We start from the raw sequence: 20,169 nt of genomic DNA on the forward strand, positions 1-20,169 counted from the left end.
TTCATAGAGATCTGGTGTTGGGTTTCTTGGGGTGCTGCACATTCATAGAGATCTGGTGTTGGGTTTCTTGGGGTGCTGCACATTCATAGAGCTCTGATGTTGGGTTTCTTGGGGTGCTGCACATTCATAGAGATCTGGTTTCTTCAGGTGTATTGTATTTTCATGGGGTGCTACACAGTTCTAGGGTGTCACACGTCTGGGATCAGCCAGTGTAGGAACTTCATAGATGCCTCAAATCCAAGAAAGCACGCCTGAAATAAAAGAATGGTCAGAAGAGGTTTTTTTTCCCCTATTTTACCATGCGCCTTCATATTTAAGCAATGTTCATCCTGAGCCATCTGTTTCATTAGTAAAATCCCACAACCACAGGGGTCACTTTTCCTGCACCATTATAAGGCAGCACATTACATCAGACAGTGAAGAAATCCTTTGTACCTTTCAGGTTCTGCACTCACCGCATTGGCCGGGAAGGCTTCGTAACATGGCTGCAGTGAACCCCTTATACAGACCTCGGGGACCCTCATCTCGCATGACTTCCCTGAAGACGTCCAGAAGACCCCTGTACCGGCTATGGGGAGCTGGAATAAGAAGGTAAGGTCAGAGAGAGTGGTGGAGGACAGTCACGCTGCACCTATCGGCCAGTCTAGTCACCTGTCTGGAAACGTGACTTGAGCACATCCATAGGAATGGCTACCGCCCAGTTGCACATGCCCGCCACACCTCCAGCGAGCAGAATCCGTGCGGCACTGAGGTCCCTGGCGCTGTGGAGGAAGAGTATGGTAACGGGTAAGACTACTACTCCATAGGTGCCACATACGAATGCCCCATAGGTCTACCACCCTGGACCAATACGCAGCTTACCTTCCTCCGTGCGGCCTCATTTTATCCTTCATCCATTCATAGCTCATAAAATACATGCCGGTAGCAGGGATATCTGATGGGGGGTGGAGTAAAACATTAGAGGGATATTCCCGATTCTAGCAGACATGTGGTGGGACATGACATTTCCTTAAAGCAAGCATCCTCAAACTGCGGCCCTCCAGCTGTTGTAAAACTACAACTCCCACAATGCCCTGCTGTAGGCTGATACCTGTAGGCTGTTCGGGCATGCTGGCAGTTGTAGTTTTGCAACAGCTGGAGGGCCGCAGGTTGAGCATGCCTGGTATATACCATCACTTGATTGTTGGGGGTCCAACCTATAGGAGGCGTCCCACTCCTGGCCACCGGGCTGCGGGGCGATCTGCAACAGTCCCATCCACTTGAATAGTAATGCCTTTCCCTGCACAGCAGATGGTAAGGAAATGAAGAGGGTACAGTGCTGCTCACCCCTTCATGCTCAGGATTGGTGGGGGTCCCAGCGGTTAGGCCCCCACCAATCATAAATTGACGGCATAGCTTGCTTGAGGACAAAATAGAGCCTGAAATCAGGGGGCACCGGAGGTCCTCCACAGCAGAGGCACTCTCCTCTTCTATCTCAAGGTGGTCCCTACACAAGTCCTGCTGGTACGTTATTTAGACACGAGGCTGTGGTAGGTAGTTACCTCTCAGAAGGGTAAGTACAGTACCCCTGTACAAGCTCCGGATGCCCTGCTCCCGAAAAAGCTGCCTGGCACAATCTACAGGCCCCGAAAATCTCTTCAGCGAGCTGTTAGCCTGAGCCTTCAAACGAGAGAAAAATAGGTGATGTGTCTGGCTGAGGCCACGTGGGTCTGCAAGCCGTGGCTCCCCACTTGCAGTGAAACTACAACTCTCAGCCACCGCTTGCACGCCAGTGATGATGACCGGGACTTGTAGATCTGTTACCTGCAGCAAGCACTTGATCCTTTCGGCAGGCACAGCAATTATGGCGGCGCACAGTCCGGCCAGCATTCCTGCCGAGAACACCTGGTGCGGCCTGGAAAAACAATACTTCAGTTATGTCCAGTATAACCAGATTGGTTGTCACCCAGCTTTCCCAGTCCTCTGAAGCCTGCCTTGGTGTGATACATTACTGACTCTCAGACGACTGTCTGCTGGCTGTTCTGAGCTCAGGAGTCTAGCAAAGTTGGGTGGCAGTTATATTGGTTGGCACCCAGCTTTCCCAGAAACTGATTTTACAAAAAAAATGGTGGAACTTAATAGAAGAGGACGACGCATGGACTTTCATTTCCACCTCGCCAGATTTCTGCAAAATCTGCTATATGTCATCTCACCTCAGTATATCCTGTGCTCCATTCTGTTGTAGTTTCTTCCCCAAACTGAAGCCGAAAAACGTCATTGCCATCATAGGGGTGACGCCAGCCAGCGGGGCCCCCATACCTTTATAAAGACCCCAGAGACCCTGCGAGAGAAATACAATTCATGGGGTCAGCATGGGGCCTACAACTCTCATTATGGACCTACCGTAAGGGGCGGGTCCTGGGAAAAAGGGGTACAGTTAATGAGGGAAAATGCCACCCACATGTAATAAAAAATAAAGCACGGAAATCGGGGCCTGCTCGTTCACTCTTGTGCAGAGAGGCTGCGGATTTTCACGGTGGATTTAACCCTGTGCAATGCATTCTGCAACATGGATTTTTGCAGCAGATTCGGCACAGATTTACAGGAAGATCCTCAGCGCAGCCACCACAAGGGGGAGCTCAGCGCAGAGGAATGTATACAGTTGTCATTGAAGCTGTTATAATCTCTTTGTACTGAGCTCCCCCTTGTGGTGGCTGCAGGAATAGAAGCCGCTTAGTGCTTGGCCCCGTAGCAGTTGTGTGGTCTGCCTTCTTCAAGGTACACCACTGCCCCTAGGGGTCTGTTCACACATATCGTAGTTGACGCAGATTTTGGCGTGGCCAAATTTGCACGAAGTGCGGTCACAATTTGCATCCTATGGATGCGAATGGGGATAACGCAATTCTGTTCCAATCCTATGGAAAATGTCCACACGTATTTTGGGCTGCACCATTCTGCTGCAGGAATAGGTCGCACGTTACTTCCCGACAGCGGGGCGAATCCTCGTGCATATGCGCTGCAGGAATCTTCGGCTAGGAGTATTTCGGGTAAAGGTTTTCGTGCAGATTCCGCGCCAGAAATCCTCACCAGAAGCACATGCACAACGTCCCCATTGGTTTCAATAGGTAATCTGCATGTTAAACCATACAGCGCTTCTTTTCCTAATGCAGGAAAAAAGCGTCCTCTCCATTCTTGACGCAGATTTCACTCGCAATCCGCGTCCAAAATTCCATTAAAAGTAGCCAGGAATAAAAATCCTCGCCGAATCCGCACCAAAAACTCATCAGCAAAGAAAACTCACAGAAAAAACCTGATGTAGCGTCCGCATCCGTTTTATTTCAGTTTAGAAAACACTTCATGTGAACCTAGCCGTAGAGCTGGCCTCGGATTTCTGCCAGCCAATCCTCTAGTAATAATGTTCGGATTAAATCTGATTTTTACGTGGTTTCCAGTGATAAATTTACGAATGCGTTTGCGTCTATTTTCATGAGTAAAAATCCTGTTTTCTTATTTTTTAAGTCTCCTTTACCAACTGATTTTGCACTTGTTTTGGAGGCATTTGCGCTTGTTGCGCCTATTTTGAGTTTAAAGACTAATTCAGAAGTTTTCAAACTTTTGCGCGTATTTTCTGACCTATTTATGTAGGTGCACCTTATTTTGCGCCAGATTTAGTTGTAAATAACAGTCTCATTTCTACACCACCCCAGGGCTGGTGTACTTTTCTGTCTCTTTTTGGAGTGCTGAGTTGTGCCAAATGTTGCCTGATTTCAGCTCACGAATTAGACCAGTCTTAGCGAATATAAACCTGTCTTACAAGAAAACAACCACTAGAGGTCAGACTTAAACCAAAAAAGAAAACCCTTATTTATTAAAGGGGTTATCCGATCCTGTAACCATCTCCCGAAATGCCGGGTCCCTCATACAGAACATAGTTACCTGGTCCCCGACACCTGCGTCCCTCTGAATGCCTGCATGGCCACCGCTGCATCTCCCCGTCGTGCAGATCACAACCTCCGGCGATGGGGGGTGCAGCCAATGGCAGGCAGCGATAGTGACTTGCTCCCCTAGCGTCACAGGTGACGTCACACGTGATGCAAGGGGGCAGGTCACTGTCGCGGCCTGCTTTTGGCTGCACCCCCCCGTCGCAGGATATTGTGATCTGCACGATGGGGAGAAGCAGTGGCGGCAAAGCGGGGGATTTGGAGGGATGCAGGCATTGGGGACCAGGTAAGTATTTCCGTATGAGGGACTCGGGCATTTCGAGAGATGGTTACAGGATCGGATAACCCCTTTAATAAATCAGGTGTCCCTAGTGTCACGGGTGACGTCACACATGATGCAAGGGGGCAGGTCATCATGGCCTGCTATTGGTTGCACCCATGGATTTTGTGATCTGCACCATACAGCGGCGGCCGTGCAGGGATCCGGAGGGACGCAGGTGTTGGGGACCAGGTGAGTATATTCTGTTTGAGGGACCCGGGCACTTTGGGGGGGGGGGGGGGCGACTCTCAGGATCTGATAACCCCTTTAAGGGATAATAAATGAGACGCAAATAACTCTCGTTAGCGATAATCTGCAGATGTAAAGGTGCCGCCGATTACCCGATGAATGAGCGAAATGCTTGTTTATTCGGTAATACGCTCCTCTGTGCCGTCTAAACAGGCAAACAATGATTCCGTATAAGGGGACGAGCGATGGCGTTGGCGATCCCCTCTCCCCGTACTGTGGAGGAGATCGCTGCGTGTAATTACAGCTCTCTCCTTCACTGACGCCTGTCGACAATCTATCAGGGTAAAGGGGCCTTGGGTCTTTTTAGGTGGTGGCCCGGTCTGTGCACACGAGGCCCGCGCGTGTATTGTGGATTACAGCTTGATCGCTTCCACATGCAGAGCCGACCTCCTTCCTCTTCCTCCTTCCCTGCAGATCCCGCCCCGTGTCACACAGGCTGAGGGGTGCCTGTTCCTATTTCGCTTCTCAGTGAGTCATCCACAGCTGAGGGAGGGGAGCGCGGTGCAGGAGCCCGGGACACTGAGGTACGGTACATTGCTGGTGCCTGTCCCTGCGCACCTTCTATAACGCCTGCTTGTTCTGACTCTGCACCACTCCCTGGGTCACCCCGGGGCCCCTATAAGTGCACAGGGGGCAGTAAGGGATGTCCCCTCTGCCACCGCCATGTTTCCAGGCTCAGGTCCGCTGTAAAGACTGCTATTGTTATGTCCAAGGGTCAGAGCTACAACTCCCAGCATGCACACTGAGCTGTTCTCTGATCTCCCTTAGAAGTGAATAGCGCATGGTGGGAGTTGTAGTTTCACAACAGGTTGCAGACCAATTAAAGTCTGCTCTACAATCGTAGCCTTGAGCTCAATGCCAAGACCATGCCGAATAAATGTTCCGTTTCAGAGGCGCCCGGCAGCCGCTTATCTCCATCCCCTTACTGAAATCCCATGCAGTTTTGGTTAAGTTGAGCCGCTAGAATCCTTTATCTAGCGAGGAGTTCTCTGAGATTCTGATATTGACGACCTATCCTCGCGGGTCCCCCACTGATCAGCTGAGGTGAACGCAGCCGCCTCCTCACAGCTCCCCAAGCACAGCGCCGTCCATTGGATAGTGGCCGTGCTTGGTATTACAGCTCGAGCACATTTACTTCTATGGGACTGAGCTGCGCCCCGGCCACGTGACCGATGGACGTAACGTTGCTGGTCTAGCACTCACTGGGAGTTGGACCCCCACCGATTTGATGTTGATGACCGGTCCTGAGGAAAGGTCAAGAATCTCAGAAAAACCCTTTAAACTGATGCCCTAAAATCAGGTTTGGGTGCCAGGCAGCGGATGGGTGGAAATCTATCTGCCAAAAGACTCAGCAGCCAGCTATACCGCAGGTAGCGGTCTCATCCAGGCTGTCGGCGCCTGACCAGTTTGCAGTCACGTGACTCTTCCCAAGTGTCCTGGGACACGATCGGCGACTACTCCGAGCACATACAGGACGGGGGCAGAACAGCTGCTCTGCTGTGTCACTCGGTGCCACCTGCTCCTCTTTAAGCGTGTGCATCTAAAGACAGGATCATTAACCCCCTCTGACCCTTCTGGGAGGCGAGCCATATTCAGTGGTGCAGCCGGCCAAGACGAGGATAGCTCCAGAGTCTGATCTGATGGGTGACGTGTAATGCCTGGAGGTGGATGTGTGCTCTCGGATCTAGCAGCTTATTTTTGGGGGACCCTTAAAGGGGTATTCCCACCTCATAAAGTGATAACATATCGCACGCAGGCACGGAAGGCACGGCGCAAGAAGACAGGGCTGGACGAGGTCCATGGGAGGGGGTGAGGGACTAAGGGCTCATGCACACAAACATATTTATTTCAGTGTCCGTTGCATTTTTTTTATGCGGAACCATACATTTCAATGGGGCCACAAAAAAAAACGGAAATGACTCTGTATGCATTCCGTATGGCCGTTCCGCAAAAAAATACGTTACGGGCAAGGATAGGACTTTTCTATTAAGGGTCAGCCGTTCCGCAAAATGCAGAATGCACATGGCCGGAATCCAGCAGTCGAGTGCATGAGCCCTAAAGCTGTAGGGGTGTTACTGACAGGTGCTCCGAGGGTTGTGGCCGGCTCCTGGATGCTCCGAGGGTTGTGGCCGCCTCCTGGGTGCTCCGAGGGTTGCGGCCGGCTCCTGGGTGCTCCGAGGGCTGTGGCCGGCTCCTGGGTGCTCCGAGGGTTGTGGCCGCCTCCTGGGTGCTCCGAGGGTTGTGGCCGGCTCCTGGGTGCTCCGAGGGCTGTGGCCGGCACCTGGGTGCTCCGAGGGTTGTGGCCGGCACCTGGGTGCTCCGAGGGTTGTGGCCGGCTCCTGGGTGCTCCGAGGGTTGTGGCCGGCTCCTGGGTGCTCCGAGGGTTGTGGCCGGCTCCTGGGTGCTCCGAGGGTTGTGGCCGGCTCCTGGGTGCTCCGAGGGTTGTGGCCGGCTCCTGGGTGCTCCGAGGGTTGTGGCCGGCTCCTGGGTGCTCCGAGGGTTGTGGCCGGCTCCTGGGTGCTCCGAGGGTTGTGGCCGGCACCTGGGTGCTCCAGTAAGCTCATTTACATATCAGTAAAAATGTGCTTTCTCAGGAATGGGACAACAGAAATAAATAATCAGGGCACTGGTTTTATCATCCAGATCAACCCTACCAGACTAATAGGGTTGATCATGCTGACAGACTACGCTATTGGGCACCACCCTGTGCTCAAGGTGCAGCCCAGTCCCTGCCGAGCGCCCGGTGTCGGCAGGAAAGTGTCCTATTATCATGGGAAAGAAAACAGCATAAAAAACACATAAAGTGGAAAGAGGTTGCAGTCAGTGGAGCCGGCACTCATGCTCTGCCCCCTGCTCCTAGGTGGTCTTGCGGGTTGTCGGCCTCGGTCATAGTCACCTGCTGGGCGACGATCTTGCAGAAGCAGTCCACAGTGCTGGTATACTGGAGCGTCTGTCCTCCTAGAGGCCGAGCCTGGATTTGTAGATTCACCTGGAGACGCAGGTATTAGAGCATTACACTGGTATCTGCAGACTTCATAATATTGCAAATATAGCAATTCCTTAAAAGGGTAGTCTCACTTTAGGCAAAGAGATATTACAAGGCACTTGCTAATGTATTGTGATTCTCCATATTGCTTCCTTTGCTGGCTGGATTCATTTTTCCACCACATTATACACGGCTCGTTTCCAGGGGTTATGACCACCCTGCAATCCATCAGCAGTGGTCATGCTTGCAGAGACTATAGGAAAGCTCAGCAGCCTCTCTGGTGGCCAGGACTGTGGGAACATGCATAAGCACACATGCGCAGCAGCTTCCGTCCTGACCACCTCATATCTGCGCTGCAGCGGTGGTCGTAACCATGGAAATGAGCAGTGTATAATGTGATGGAAAAATGAATCCAGCCAGCAAGGGAAGCAATATGGACAATCACAATACATTAGGAAGTGCCTTGTATTAAAAGGGTTCTCTGCACGTGCACTCATTGAGTAGTGTCAGACTGTGCAGGGACACACCCCAAATTTGTAACACCCAGCTGGACCTTCATTGCAAACTGCTGGCAATTCATTCATAACTTCTAGCAGGAATAATAGAGGAACGGCACAACATGAAGTCATAAGAATAGATGCTCCAGAATTGTTAGTACATGGAGGATGCAACTTCAGTTAGAGGTCCTCCTTGAGGCCTCTTGCACACAAACGTATTGGCTCCGTTTAGTGCATTGGGGGCCGCAATCAATCACTTGAATGAGTCCGTGATCCGTCCGTTCCGCAAAAAGATAGAACATGTTCTATTTTTTTGCGGAACGGAAGCATGGATCGGAAACCCCACGGAAGCACTCCGTAGTACTTCCGTGGGGTTCCGTTCCGTACCGCATCTCTGACCCATTGAAGTGAATGAGTCCGCATCCGTGATGCGGAATGCACACGGCCGGTGCCCCGTGTATTGCGGAACCACCGTGTGCAAGAGGCCTAAGGTTGGTGACAATCAGCTCACACAGGATTGTCTAGACTGGATATAATTGTACCAAACCCTCAGTTGTGGGAAGTATTCGATCTCAATCTGTTTTGAGCCTCTGGATGCAAGCAGGAATGTTTCTACTCACTGACAGCAAGCAGCAATAAAAAACAAAAAACAAAACTGTATTTCAGAAAGTTGCAGAACTTTTCTAGGGTTCTCTGAAGCTTTGGAGATTTCTTCTTCCCGATCATTATTGATATAGCATTATCGTTCATGGTCGGAATACCCCTTTAATGCTTAGCAGCCCAGTTCACATCCTCGGGTGGTCACGGGGAAGACCACGTGCTCACCACTGATAATGGACTGTGTCAGTAGTGCAGATCGGAGTGTGGAGATAACGTATAAAGCCCGACATCAGCAAGAGCAGTAGAGTGGTAAGTACTAATCTTTGGGGTAGGTGGGCAGCGGTGACGAGTGACACTCATGGCTGAGGCTACCATAGATCAGACATTCAATAAAGAGGTCGTCCTGGGTCCAAAAACAGCACCAACCCTGTTCATGGCTTGTGTCTGGTATTACGGCTCAGCAGCTGCAATACCGCATACAACCTGCAGACAAGGGTGGCGCTGTCGCTTGAAGAAAGCAGCCATATTTTTGTAGATGTATAGGAGGAAAAAGCAGGGTCTGTGCGTTTCAACGAAGCCAGAGCGACTACAGAGTACTTCGTAAAGATGGCTAGGCATTCGTCGCCAAAATCCGATGGTTACGACAACAGATGAGCCAGCCGTCGCATCACATTCGATCTCATCCATGAATGGAATACCCCTTTAACTACTTCCTATAGAAGCCGGGGTGAAAACACGGTCATGCTGGTTGTCGCCCAGTGCCAGGATACATGCCCATGTCGCCTAAACAGCATTCTATTCAAACCGTGGTCAGCACTCACCTTGACGGTGTCCAGGGGTTGTCCGGCCAGCGTGAGGCACATGCCCCCCATACCCCCAGAGACAAAATGCTTGAGGTAAGCCAACAGGTGACCTCCATCATTCTCCGAGGACATGTGTGTGACTCCGGCGAGCGCCTGCGGGCTGTGTGTCTCCGGGTGGACGCTGCCGCGGGCCCGCGGGGTGTGGGAGATCACACAAGGGGGGCGGGGGGGGGGGTCAGAGATAAGCGTGGCCGCAGGGTGTGGGAGATCACACAAGGGGAGGGGGGTGGGGGTCGGAGATAAGCGTGGCCGCAGGGTGTGGGAGATCACACAAGGGGAGGGGGGTGGGGGTCGGAGATAAGCGTGCACCACGCTGACTGTGGAAGGTGCTGATAGCGAGCAGTGCGAGGGCAGGGGCGTCCGGCGAGCGATAGTTGTGTGATCGGAGGACGTCAGGGAAGACTTGCTGTGTGAGGCTCCAGGAGAATCCTGTAGGTAGATGATGGAGGGTGTAGTACCAGGATTAGTAGTCGTGGGGTAGTCAGGTCAGCGGGTGCCCGGATTTGTTGGCACTGTTGTGTAGACCTCTTGCCAGGCAGGTTAAAGTCTATGAAGAAAGCAGCGTGACCGGCGTTACTGTATAACCTGCCGGGCACTGACCTAGATAGCCTGGCACACAGGGACGGAACAGCAGCAGTTCTCAGCTGTGGGTTTACAGGATTGCCGACCATTTTCTTGTCTTGTAGGTTCACGGTCATGTTCATCTGGTTGCCCCTCCTCGTCCTCACCACCGCGTGGCCCTGCGTGTGGCCCTTCAGGATTTGCGCCTTCAACGCCCAGCACTTCGGGGAGAAAAAAGTGGCCAATGAGGACATCCTGAACGTTGTGGTCAAGGTAAGGAGGGGGGAATAGAATGCAAGGACTGACACGGGTCTGCTACCGAGTTATTGGGCACTCAATGACTTCCCTGTTGTCCGTCGGTGCGCAGATCGTGCGGCGATGCGACATCTTCCTGCTTCAAGAAGTGCACGACCCCAAGGGACTCGTCGTGTCCAAACTCATGGGCGCCCTCAACAGGTGAGGAGGAGTGAAGGGGTTAATGGGATTAGAAAAAAAACAAAACATGGCTGCTTTCTGCAAGAAGCAGCGCCCCCCCTCCTCCACAGGCTGTGTGTGGTATTGCAGCTCAGCGGCACCTGAGCTTGGCTGCAGTACCAGACGCCGACTGTGGACAGACGTGGCGCTGTGTCTGGATGAAGGCAGCCATGTTTTCCAGCCCGTGGGATTCAGGAAATGTCAGTCTGGGATTAACCCTTTCTTACACCTCACAGACCCGAGGACGCGTTCTTGGCCATCAGCAGCCCTCCCATTGGCCGGAAGTCCTACAAAGAACAGTACGTCTTCATCTATAGGTGAGGGCTGCCGGAACGCTACGCTTTGCGTATATAGAAGGAGGCTGCGTCCTGCGGAGGGCGACGTTTTCACTTCTCTCAGTGCCCCTATTTACAGCCGTCACATCCGAATTTAGAGCCTTGAGCTGACAGTTATTGCTACCGATCCCCACCCGATACACCTGCATGCTCGGTTCATGGCAAAAGAAATGCAATCTAATCGCCCGATCCTTCTGCGGGATCGGCCAGCCATACCCTAATGCGTACGAGCACCTGAATGGCGCGCAGCTTCACACTGACCTCCTCAACCCCCTTGCAGGTCCTCCAGGATCACAGTGAAAGATCAGTACAAGTATGAAGATAACGATCCGTCGGCGCCGGACGTGTTCGCTCGGGAGCCGTACGTCGTCCGCTTCGCTCTGGAGTCTTCAGGTCAGCGGACGAGAAGACGTCTCATTACGGAGACGGTCAGTGAGCGGCGGTAATGGACGGCTCGATGTCTGCTCTTCTCTCCCCAGCTCTGCAGGATCTGGTCGTGATCCCACAGCACACGGAGCCTGACAAAGCCCCGACTGAACTGGAAGCTCTGTACGACGTCTTCGTGGATGTCCGGAGCCGCTGGAGATGTAAAGTAAGGTGGGGGGGTCGGGTCTGCCCAGTCATTCCTCAACCTCTCTCTGAAGTGGGGTCCTTGGCCAGGGGCCCCGCTGCCTGATTCTTGCACTTCTTGTGGTTCTCCCTTGGTTCTCTTCTTGTGGTCATTTAGCTGGGACCCACAACTGGAGAACTTTGGTACCACGACTCCCATGTACGAAAAAGCAGGAGATAGCTCGCTCTCCATTATAGTCCAGCTGTCCTTTGCTTCTTCTAACCCATGTGTATGGATAATGGGGTACACCTCTTTAACTCCTTGGTCATCTGCTGGGTCATTGGGGCAACTTCTTAGGCGATATCTCTCATTGCAAAGGCTAAGATGGCCACACTCCTTAGAGCGACTGCTATTCTCTCGGCACACATGCACACTCGGTTCGGCAGGGCATGCATGTGTTGTGAATGGGTTAAAGGGTTGAGTTATCTCTATGTTATTTTGCCCGTTGGCTAAGCGTGACATACACATCAGACGGGCGGCCTGCAGTTTCGTCCGTAGTCTAATGTGTGCAGCCATCTTTACGATGCAGAAGGGGCAGCAGAGCTCGTTGCGGCCACTTACCTGCAGTAACTGACATTGTTGTTGCCTGAGCCTCACCTGGATGAGTGACGTCACGGGACCATAGTCCTCGGTCCCTCCATTGTCACTGCGGTTAATGATCACACCTCATTCCCACCATTTATCCTCCCCAGAACGTCGTTCTCATGGGCGACTTTAACGCCGGCTGCAGTTACCTCTCCAAGAAGAAGGCCAAGACCCTCCGCCTGAACAAAGACCCGGATTTCCACTGGCTGATCAGCGACGGCACCGACACGACGGTGAAAGAAAGCACTAGCTGCCCGTACGACAGGTGAGGGGGGGTCCCATCTAGACCTACTAATACGACTTTATGGGGGTTGTAAGGTTTAGAAAAAGACATCTTCAGATACCCCAATAGTCCTCTCCTTGGAGGACCCAACACGTCCCTATAGTACACAATCAGCCCCAGTGATATCAGGGGGCAGCATGTAATGCCTCATTTCTCCTGTGGTGGCGCTGCAGTGGAATTGAGCACATGTTCACTTGCAGATCAATGGACAACCCCTTGAAGGCACCATTTTTTAAAGGTCCTTCTTTTTGCATCTCTCTCCTGTAGGATTGTGGTTTACAGACAGGAACTAACAGATCTGGTCAGGTCGTCCGGAATTTACAACTTCACCAAGGAGCTGCGCCTCACTGAAGCGGAGGTAAGAGGGGGTGAGGAGGAGGATGTCCTCCTGGCCACCACACACATAGATATACTGACGACACGCGCAGGACGTTTCCCTCCGTGACCCTCTTTTTCTCTATTATCGTAGGCCCTGAAAGTCAGTGACCACTACCCGGTGGAGATGGAGATGGATCTGGGTCTGGATCTGGCGGGCTGCAGGACTCTCCTCCCATCACTCGCGCTCATTATTCTCAGCCTCTCGGCCGCCTGCGGTTTTGGGGACTTGCTGTGAGGGGTGACAGTCCTGCAGCACAGATGACTAGCGGCTGGGTCCACCTCTTCAGGACTCTGCCGTACTGCCACTACCCAGAGGCCGACGTGTGCCACGAAGAGCAACACAACGTCTACAAAAATTAGAAAGGTCAAGAGACGAAGAACCTGCTCGTGGCCGAACATGGCGACTGCGTCGAGGAAACTGCTCCTTGAGGTTGGAAGGTTCATACCGTCTTCCGCGCCTCTTCAGGAGCTGTCGGACAAACTTTAGTTCAGCAGACAGCTATTGCTCTCGAACTTCCCGTACACATGCATGCTTGGTTCGGCTGAGCATGCGGGTCCTCCGACATCTCTACCTCTCTGGATCTTCTCTTGTACTGTCAGGCAATACCACTCAGGTATAATTATGTATGAAGGGGTTGCCACACCTGGATTTGCATTAAATGTCCAACCTCTGCTTCTCAAGAATGGGGGGTCTCCCAGCCACACCTCGTGAATGGAGCGGTGGCCGCACATGCATCACGTCAATGGAAGTTTCAAAAAATAGCCAAGCATGCTTACTCCCATAGAAGTGAATGGAGAGTGCCACGCGTGGGCGCCAACCTCTACAGACATGGGGGTTGAGGGACCCCTGTTCTCAAGATAGGTGCAGGGACCTGTATACCTATATATCAGGGATGTCCAACCTGCGGCCCCTTCAACTGTTGCGAAACTTAAACTCCCAGCATGTCCTGATAGCTGTAGGGATGATGGAAGTTGTAGTCTTGCAACAGCTGGAGGGCCGCAGGTAGGGCATTCCTGATGTATACGATAGGTGGAACCCAACCAAGATGGCATGATAGCATGTTGCCACCAGATGGTGACGTGTTTATGTGATGCAATGCCCTTTGGTGGCAGAAGCAGAAAATACAATGATGGAAATACTGTAATTTATATACAGTATTTTATAGTATTAATTTCTCCCGCACTGCAGAATATTGTGTTCGGTCCGAGGTCCGGACGTCATGACACGTGACAGTGATTCTCCACTGCAGTCTTTTACTTTGAAGCCTCCTTAGATGTCACAATCATGTCATTGGCAGCTGGCAGTGCTGATCCGGCATCAGATCTGTAATATTGTAAGTTCTACAGAGACAATAAACCTGTTTTATATACTATTTATGTGCTGTGTCTCGCTACTTTATATCATCGGGCACCCGGGTCACGGTGCAATATTATAGCTCCAAGAGGCATTTGGTTCAGTAGACCCCAGTTTTGACCAAACCTCTTCTTAGAACTCTGTGTGGCACTGTTCCTTTATTACTACTCCTGGAAATAGATGACTAAACCGACCACCATCAAAGTAGCCATTGCCTTTGTTGGACCATATCCAGGAGGAATAGTAGAGGAACGGTGTCTTTAAAACATAAGATGCCCATTTCATGGGGAATTTACTAAAGCCATCATGTCAGGAGGGGTGACAGGTCCTCACTAGAGCTTTCATTTGACTCAGTATTTTATCAGTTTCAGGGAAAGCTGAGTGACAACCAATATGGCGGTCGTTGGGGTTGACTCCTGATGACACATCAGTCTAATGGTACAATGTTTTATGGGACTGCGGATAATACAGTATGTGGTGAGGTTGTCGGACACCAGGGTGTCACAGGACAGGTCCCATGTATGAGTATGTGAGGTCCATTGTCCGCCCGCTGCCCGTACTGTCCATTCTCTTCTGTTCCAGAGCCAGGTCCCTGCTGACCGAGCACTGACACAGCAGACACGTCTTCCCACATTGTGTGTGTGTTATATTAGACTTCATGTCGGGCGCCACATCTCACCGTGCTGGGTCAGATCTCCTGAATTTTTGATATCTTCTCTTTCGTCACCCATTGACCAAGAGTCCTGTGTGGCTTTCACCCTTGCTGACCTCCAGGGACTTCTGCTATCACCTCTCTGACCAGAGGACCTCACCGTTTCTGTAGCTGACCCTTTCTTCTCAATGGCCGCTTTGTGATGGACCTTCAGGCCACTTGAGGAACATTCTCCTTGGGATAAGATCATACAGAGCGGGTAAGTGCCATTATGTCTGGGAGCCTTCATATGTTCTGACCTTGGATGATAGCTGCGTTGTATCTTCAGGGACAGGATGAAAACCTACCTGCTGCTGCTCCTCCTCCTCGTGCTGGGCCTACAGGTCTCGGCCACCTTCAAAATCTGCGCTTTTAATATCAAGAGCTTTGGAGAAGCCAAAGCATCCAACAAGAAGATAATGGGAGTGCTAGTGAAGGTGGGCAACCCCAAATATAGCTTGGCATATGTTGTCCTCAAGGGAGATAAGCCACCGCCAGACTTATCTGGCCTCACCTTACTCCTATTGAGAATACGTGCATCCTCGGCTGAGCCCAGTGTGCATGTGTATGGGGGGCTCAAGAGGAAGATGGACTTTAGTCTCTGAACAACCTCCTCTCTTCCTCGCTCTAGATTCTTTCTCGCTGTGATATTAGCGTCATTCAAGAGGTGAGAGACTCGAAGGGAGAAGCGGTTCCTGCACTTGTGAACGAGCTAAACAGGTAGTGGATGATGAGAGTCATTGTTCTAACGTTCATGTGTCATATAATACGTTAAAACCCAGCTAACAATAACACGTTGGCCGTCACTTAGTAAATACTACAAGCCAGGAAACCTGATGGGCGACTTATAGGTCCCACCTATATATATTATATAGAATGCAGGGATGCTCAACCTGCGGCCCTCCAGCTGTTGTAAAACTACAACTCCCACCATGCCCTTCTGTAGGATGATAGCTGTAGGCTGTCAGGGAATGATGGGAGTTGTAGTTTTGCAACAGCTGGAGCATGCCTGATATAGAGGATGCGATCAAGGTGACGTGGCGGACGGGTCTCCTGGATAGTTCTCTTCTTTTGTAGACTTGATGGCGTCCACCACTACCAGCACCTGGAGAGTAAAAGACTGGGGAAGAACAGCTACAAGGAGCAGATCGTCTTCATCTACAGGTACAGAGGAGGTAGATGATCTATCGACTGGTCTACGTATCTACAGTAATCTGTCTATAGCTATATCATCTATCCCAGTGTTTCCCAACCAGTGTGCCTCCAGCTGTTGCAAAACTACAACTCCCAGCATGCCTGGACAGCCTTTGGCTGTGCGGGCATGCTGGGAGTTGTAGTTTTGCAACAGCTGGAGGCACACTGGTTGGGAAACACTGATCTATCCAACCATCTGCATCACCTATCCATCAACTATGTCCTATCTCTTATATGTAGCTAACAATCTATATCTATGTAACATTCTTCCATCTCATATATCTATGTGATCTATATCTCACATCGATCTATCTCATATTATCCAAGTAATATCCGTCTTTCATATTTGTCCATCTCATCTCTCGATCGGTCAGTCTGGTTCTCAGTGATTATCGGACATATCCCGTGTGGTGATTGTGACTTTGTGTTACCCTACAGAGCGGACACTGTGAAGGTGCTGGACTGGTATCAGTATGTGGAGGATCATCCCGATCACCCAGAAGCCTTTGCAAGGGAACCCTTTGCTGTCCGCTTTCACTCACCGACCACAGGTTTGCCCTCCCGTCACCATGTTAGTGCCGCCATCCCCGTAGATCAGGCATCCTCAAACTGCGGCCCTCCAGCTGTTGTAAAACTACAACTCCCACAATGCCCTTCTGTAGTCTGATACCTGTAGGCTGTTCGGGCATGTTGGGAGTTGTAGTTTTGCAACAGCTGGAGGGACGCAGTTTGAGGATGCCTGCCGTAGATTATAACACCGCTTTGGGGACTCAAGAAAACTTTTACTATTTGCAGTTATCAAAGACTTTGCCCTGATGTCTCACCACACGTGTCCGAGTAGAGCGGCCAGTGAGATCACGAGGCTCCTACAGGTGATGCTGCAGGTGAAAAGCCGCTGGAAAATTGAGGTGGGTCCAGAAACAAGTGTGAAAGAAAGACAAATGAGGCTGACTTTTCTGATATAACGCTCCAAAGCCCATATTCATCAGACCTAAAATTCTAGTTACCTCCAGTTTCCACTAGGGGGAGCTCACTGCATTGAATTATTACAGATCCTGTTCTATGCACTGAGCTCCCTCTAGTGGTGACTGGAGGTAATTAAAATGTTATCATTGAATTGACAGGCAGCATTTCCAGGGTTGCACAGCAGGCCCTGTATCATACCGAGTCTTCTTCTGCTTTATTAGAGTCTTATGCTTCTCGGAGACTTAAATGCTGCATGTGGCTACGTCACAGGTGAGGAATGGCAGAGCATTAAGCATCAGAGCAGCGGCACTTTCCACTGGCTGATTGGGGATAAAGATGACACAACAGTGAAGGAGAAGACGCACTGCGCCTATGACCGGTAATTCTAGGATTTGGGTGGGGGCTATTTTCACTGGATACAGCAAAAAATGCTTCTGTTACTGATGATACAACCGTCTGCATCAGTTATGAACGGATCCAGTTGTATTATCTTTAACATTGCCAAGATGGATCCGTCATGAACTCCATTGAAAGGCAATGGAGGACAGATCCGTTTTTATTGAGTCAGAGAAAAGGGTCTGTCCCCATTGACTTGCATTGTGGGTCTTACTCCACATCGCAGGACGGAAAGCAAACCGCAGCATGCTGCTCTCTGGTATGAGAACGGAACGCATTTTGGATCATTCTGTTCAGTTATGTTTTGTCCCCATTGACAATGAATTAGGACAAAACAGAATTTTTTTTTTCCGGTATTGACACCCTATGACGAATCTCAATACCGGAAAATAGAAAACACTAGTTTACTGCTCATTTGCATTGTGGAGATTCTCCTATTCTGGAGGTCCTCTCCCTTGTTAATGATGTAGTCCATCATATTAACCCTTTCTGTGTTTTTTGTCTGCATGTGTTTCACCCAGCATTGTGGTCCATGGAGAAGAACTACTTAAAGGGATTGTACCAGCTTCTGCAAAACCGTTCAATTTCAAGAAAAAACTTGGCTTGTCTGAAGAGGCGGTAGGACTGGTTTTATTACTGTGGACACATACAGAACTAATGAATTCACCTTTCCATGGTCAGATATCGTGCCAGGAGTTAGGCTTGAGCACATTCAGCTTTCCATGGTCTCTAGAGGTGCTACCACATGGTCAGATATCGTGCCAGGCGTTAGGCTTGAGCACATTCAGCTTCGGAGCCCAGAGCCATAGTCGATTCGTTAAAAAAACATTTATAAAATGTTTCCCTACAGCATTAAACTGTACGGGCGCAGTGTTGTCTCAGCCGAAGTTGCACAAGACTTTGGTATTCCTATCTTATTTAAAAAGACGAATCTGAAGTTGGCTTTGGTACTGGCCGGTACCCCTGTACTGAATCCGATTTCAGATTCCCATTTTAAAACGTTTTTAATTAAGCAGATAGGAATACCAAAGTCTCAAACAACTCTGGCCGAGAAAGTTTTCCTATACATTTTAATGCATGTATGGAAACAGCATTACAAACTAAGCTTTACAAATCTACGTTGGATCTATGATCCGAAGCGAGAGTCGCTCATGCCTACCAGGAGTGGAGTTGTATCTGCCCTTAATACCTTCTCTCCTGTTATGATCTACAACTGACTTTAGCTTCAAAGCCTGAACACGGTGCTGCCCCCTTTAATATGTGATAGACGGGTGAGGCTGCTCCAAGAGTGGCGTACACTCATCTGACCCACCGCAACGTGATACCATATATTACATCTCTGGCTCCCCGCAGCTTTCCCTGGATACTGCTGACAAAGGCATTCTCTCCTGCAAGAGACCTGCTCACACGTGGTAGATTTAGTGCAAAACTGCATGCACAGAGCCTTAGGACACCTCCACTGGGGAGTATGAACTAGATTTTCATGTGGGAAGATCTTTATTTTACAGTGCTGACATGATGGGCGATACATATCTACACGCTGCTGTACAGACTGATCTGCTGCAGATTTAAGCCAGCACTGCGGGTCACTGTCCTGAATGTAGCTCCACCATATAACCCCCACAATAAGGTATTTTAGGGTACTTTCACACTAGCGTTTCTGAACACTTGCCCGAATGCATTTTTCCCCATAGGAATGTATTAGTGCCGGGTCAGTCCTTCCCGTCTGCACATGCACAGACCAAAAAGTGAAAAATGACAGATCCAGCATTTCAATGCATTTGTAAGACTGAAGGATCCTGATCAGTCTCACAAATGCCATCAGTTGGCATACGTTTTGACGGATCCAGCAGACAGTTCACTCTGCCGCAAGTTTGAAAATACATTAAGACTGCGCTTCTTCACCAGGCATCTTCCTTTTTAACCCACTTCCCTTTTCAGGCTCTGGAGGTGAGCGACCATTTTCCCGTGGAAGTGAATCTCCGGCCGGATCCACGAATGGACAGAGAACTGTGATCAATATTTCAATACTTTTTTGTACTGTGAATCTAATAAAGTATCAATCGGAAGCTGGAAGGTCTCTGGCCATTGGCTCAGGTTCTCTGTATTGTGAAGCATTTATCTTCCTAACATTCAGTGTCTTAGAGCTGCTGCCCCCCCCCATCTGAGCCAGAGTCAACTGCAGATCTATTAAAGCTGTACAGGGTACACGTGGCACCGGCCTGCAGTCACTATTCCTGGACTTTATCATTAGGTTGCTGCTGTGTCCACAGAACCCCCTGCACACTGATCACCAATCTAATCCTTCCTGAGGACAGGCCATCACCATTAGAAAGCTGGTTAACACTTTGTACACTGCTGCAGATTTCTATGCGTTTCTGCATCAAATCTACATGCGAGATCCACGCTGCAATGCAAAGGGTGAAGTCTGCAGAAACCATTGACCTGATGCACATTTAAAAATCTCCATGGAAACAAATAAAAATCTGCAAAGTGTACATGAGACTTCGCACATCTCACTGACTTTTCTGGTGCTGCATTACTGTGGAAAAACCACAATGCATTAATTTACCCCAAGTTTCACCACTTGGAGTATCTGGAGAGAATTGGATGTGGAGGGCCCTTGGTAACTGCCCTGGCATCACCTAGGTTCACCCTTTGCACGATCCATAGTCTAGAGCAGGGATCAGCAACCTTCAGCACCCCTGCTGCTGTCAAACTACAACTCCCAGCATGCACACTTACTCCACTGCTCTTCCAACTTCCAAAGTGAAGAGGATTCTGGGAGTTGTAGTTTCATAACAGCTGGAATGCCGGAGGTTGCTGATCCCTGGCCGGTACCAGTGACTAGCACTGCCATTGACCCCATCACCTCGGAATCCGCAGACCAGCTAGGAGATTATCGGAC

General features: G+C 50.4%; 3 protein-coding genes across 10 annotated transcripts; 2 read left to right on the plus strand and 1 right to left on the minus strand.

Moving 5' to 3' along the window:
* Positions 1 to 110: 110 nt before the first annotated feature.
* Positions 111 to 9,654, minus strand: LOC122946472 (mitochondrial carnitine/acylcarnitine carrier protein-like). Its single transcript, XM_044306144.1, has 9 exons — positions 9,393 to 9,654; positions 7,385 to 7,477; positions 2,193 to 2,320; positions 1,804 to 1,894; positions 1,542 to 1,659; positions 862 to 934; positions 652 to 761; positions 456 to 578; positions 111 to 251 (listed from the first exon to the last, which is right to left on the minus strand). Exons 1-9 carry the CDS (start codon positions 9,504 to 9,506, stop codon positions 232 to 234), a joined length of 870 nt encoding a protein of 289 aa, XP_044162079.1. The 5' UTR covers positions 9,507 to 9,654; the 3' UTR covers positions 111 to 231.
* LOC122946470 (deoxyribonuclease-1-like 1) lies at positions 4,546 to 14,033 on the plus strand. 5 transcript variants are annotated; one of them, XM_044306140.1, is made up of 9 exons: positions 4,546 to 5,012; positions 10,121 to 10,268; positions 10,363 to 10,451; positions 10,706 to 10,786; positions 11,085 to 11,197; positions 11,284 to 11,396; positions 12,107 to 12,264; positions 12,550 to 12,640; positions 12,752 to 14,033. In XM_044306140.1, the coding sequence occupies exons 2-9, from the start codon at positions 10,131 to 10,133 to the stop codon at positions 12,893 to 12,895; spliced, it is 927 nt and encodes a 308-aa protein (XP_044162075.1). In that variant the 5' UTR covers positions 4,546 to 5,012; positions 10,121 to 10,130; the 3' UTR covers positions 12,896 to 14,033. The 5 variants fall into 5 exon arrangements, with proteins under 5 accessions (XP_044162075.1, XP_044162078.1, XP_044162074.1 ...); XM_044306143.1 differs by lacking the exon at positions 4,546 to 5,012 and adding an exon at positions 8,462 to 8,880; XM_044306139.1 differs by lacking the exon at positions 4,546 to 5,012 and adding an exon at positions 9,418 to 9,467.
* Positions 13,858 to 20,051, plus strand: LOC122946469 (deoxyribonuclease-1-like). Of its 4 annotated transcripts, none has more exons than XM_044306138.1 (9): positions 13,867 to 13,994; positions 14,380 to 15,142; positions 15,337 to 15,425; positions 15,783 to 15,869; positions 16,338 to 16,450; positions 16,695 to 16,807; positions 17,087 to 17,244; positions 17,783 to 17,879; positions 19,203 to 20,051. In XM_044306138.1, exons 2-9 carry the CDS (start codon positions 15,002 to 15,004, stop codon positions 19,275 to 19,277), a joined length of 873 nt encoding a protein of 290 aa, XP_044162073.1. In that variant the 5' UTR covers positions 13,867 to 13,994; positions 14,380 to 15,001; the 3' UTR covers positions 19,278 to 20,051. The 4 variants fall into 4 exon arrangements, with proteins under 4 accessions (XP_044162072.1, XP_044162073.1, XP_044162071.1 ...); XM_044306136.1 differs by lacking the exon at positions 19,203 to 20,051 and having other exon boundaries at positions 14,380 to 14,925; positions 14,995 to 15,142; positions 17,783 to 19,017; XM_044306137.1 differs by lacking the exon at positions 19,203 to 20,051 and having other exon boundaries at positions 13,858 to 13,994; positions 14,789 to 15,142; positions 17,783 to 19,017.
* The last annotated feature ends 118 nt before the right edge of the window (positions 20,052 to 20,169 follow it).

This window comes from Bufo gargarizans, chromosome 9 (genome assembly GCF_014858855.1).
Source record: "Bufo gargarizans isolate SCDJY-AF-19 chromosome 9, ASM1485885v1, whole genome shotgun sequence".
Lineage (NCBI taxonomy): Eukaryota > Metazoa > Chordata > Amphibia > Anura > Bufonidae > Bufo > Bufo gargarizans.

Bases quoted from the DNA above. Each gene is read 5' to 3' on its own strand.
- LOC122946469 (XM_044306137.1), top strand. From the start codon at position 15,002: ATGAAAACCTACCTGCTGCTGCTCCTCCTCCTCGTGCTGGGCCTACAG. The intron at 15,426-15,782 runs GTAGTGGATGAT...CTTCTTTTGTAG, and splicing joins CTTGTGAACGAGCTAAACAG to ACTTGATGGCGTCCACCACT. The intron at 17,245-17,782 runs GTAATTCTAGGA...TGTTTCACCCAG, and splicing joins ACGCACTGCGCCTATGACCG to CATTGTGGTCCATGGAGAAG.
- LOC122946470 (XM_044306139.1), top strand. From the start codon at position 9,433: ATGCCCCCCATACCCCCAGAGACAAAATGCTTGAG. The intron at 9,468-10,120 runs GTAAGCCAACAG...CTTGTCTTGTAG, and splicing joins CCAGAGACAAAATGCTTGAG to GTTCACGGTCATGTTCATCT. The intron at 10,787-11,084 runs GTGAGGGCTGCC...ACCCCCTTGCAG, and splicing joins CAGTACGTCTTCATCTATAG to GTCCTCCAGGATCACAGTGA.
- LOC122946472 (XM_044306144.1), bottom strand. From the start codon at position 9,506: ATGTCCTCGGAGAATGATGGAGGTCACCTGTTGGCTTACCTCAAGCAT. The intron at 1,895-2,192 runs GTGAGATGACAT...TTGTTTTTCCAG, and splicing joins GGAGCACAGGATATACTGAG to GCCGCACCAGGTGTTCTCGG. The intron at 935-1,541 runs GTAACTACCTAC...ACCCCCCATCAG, and splicing joins TGTACTTACCCTTCTGAGAG to ATATCCCTGCTACCGGCATG.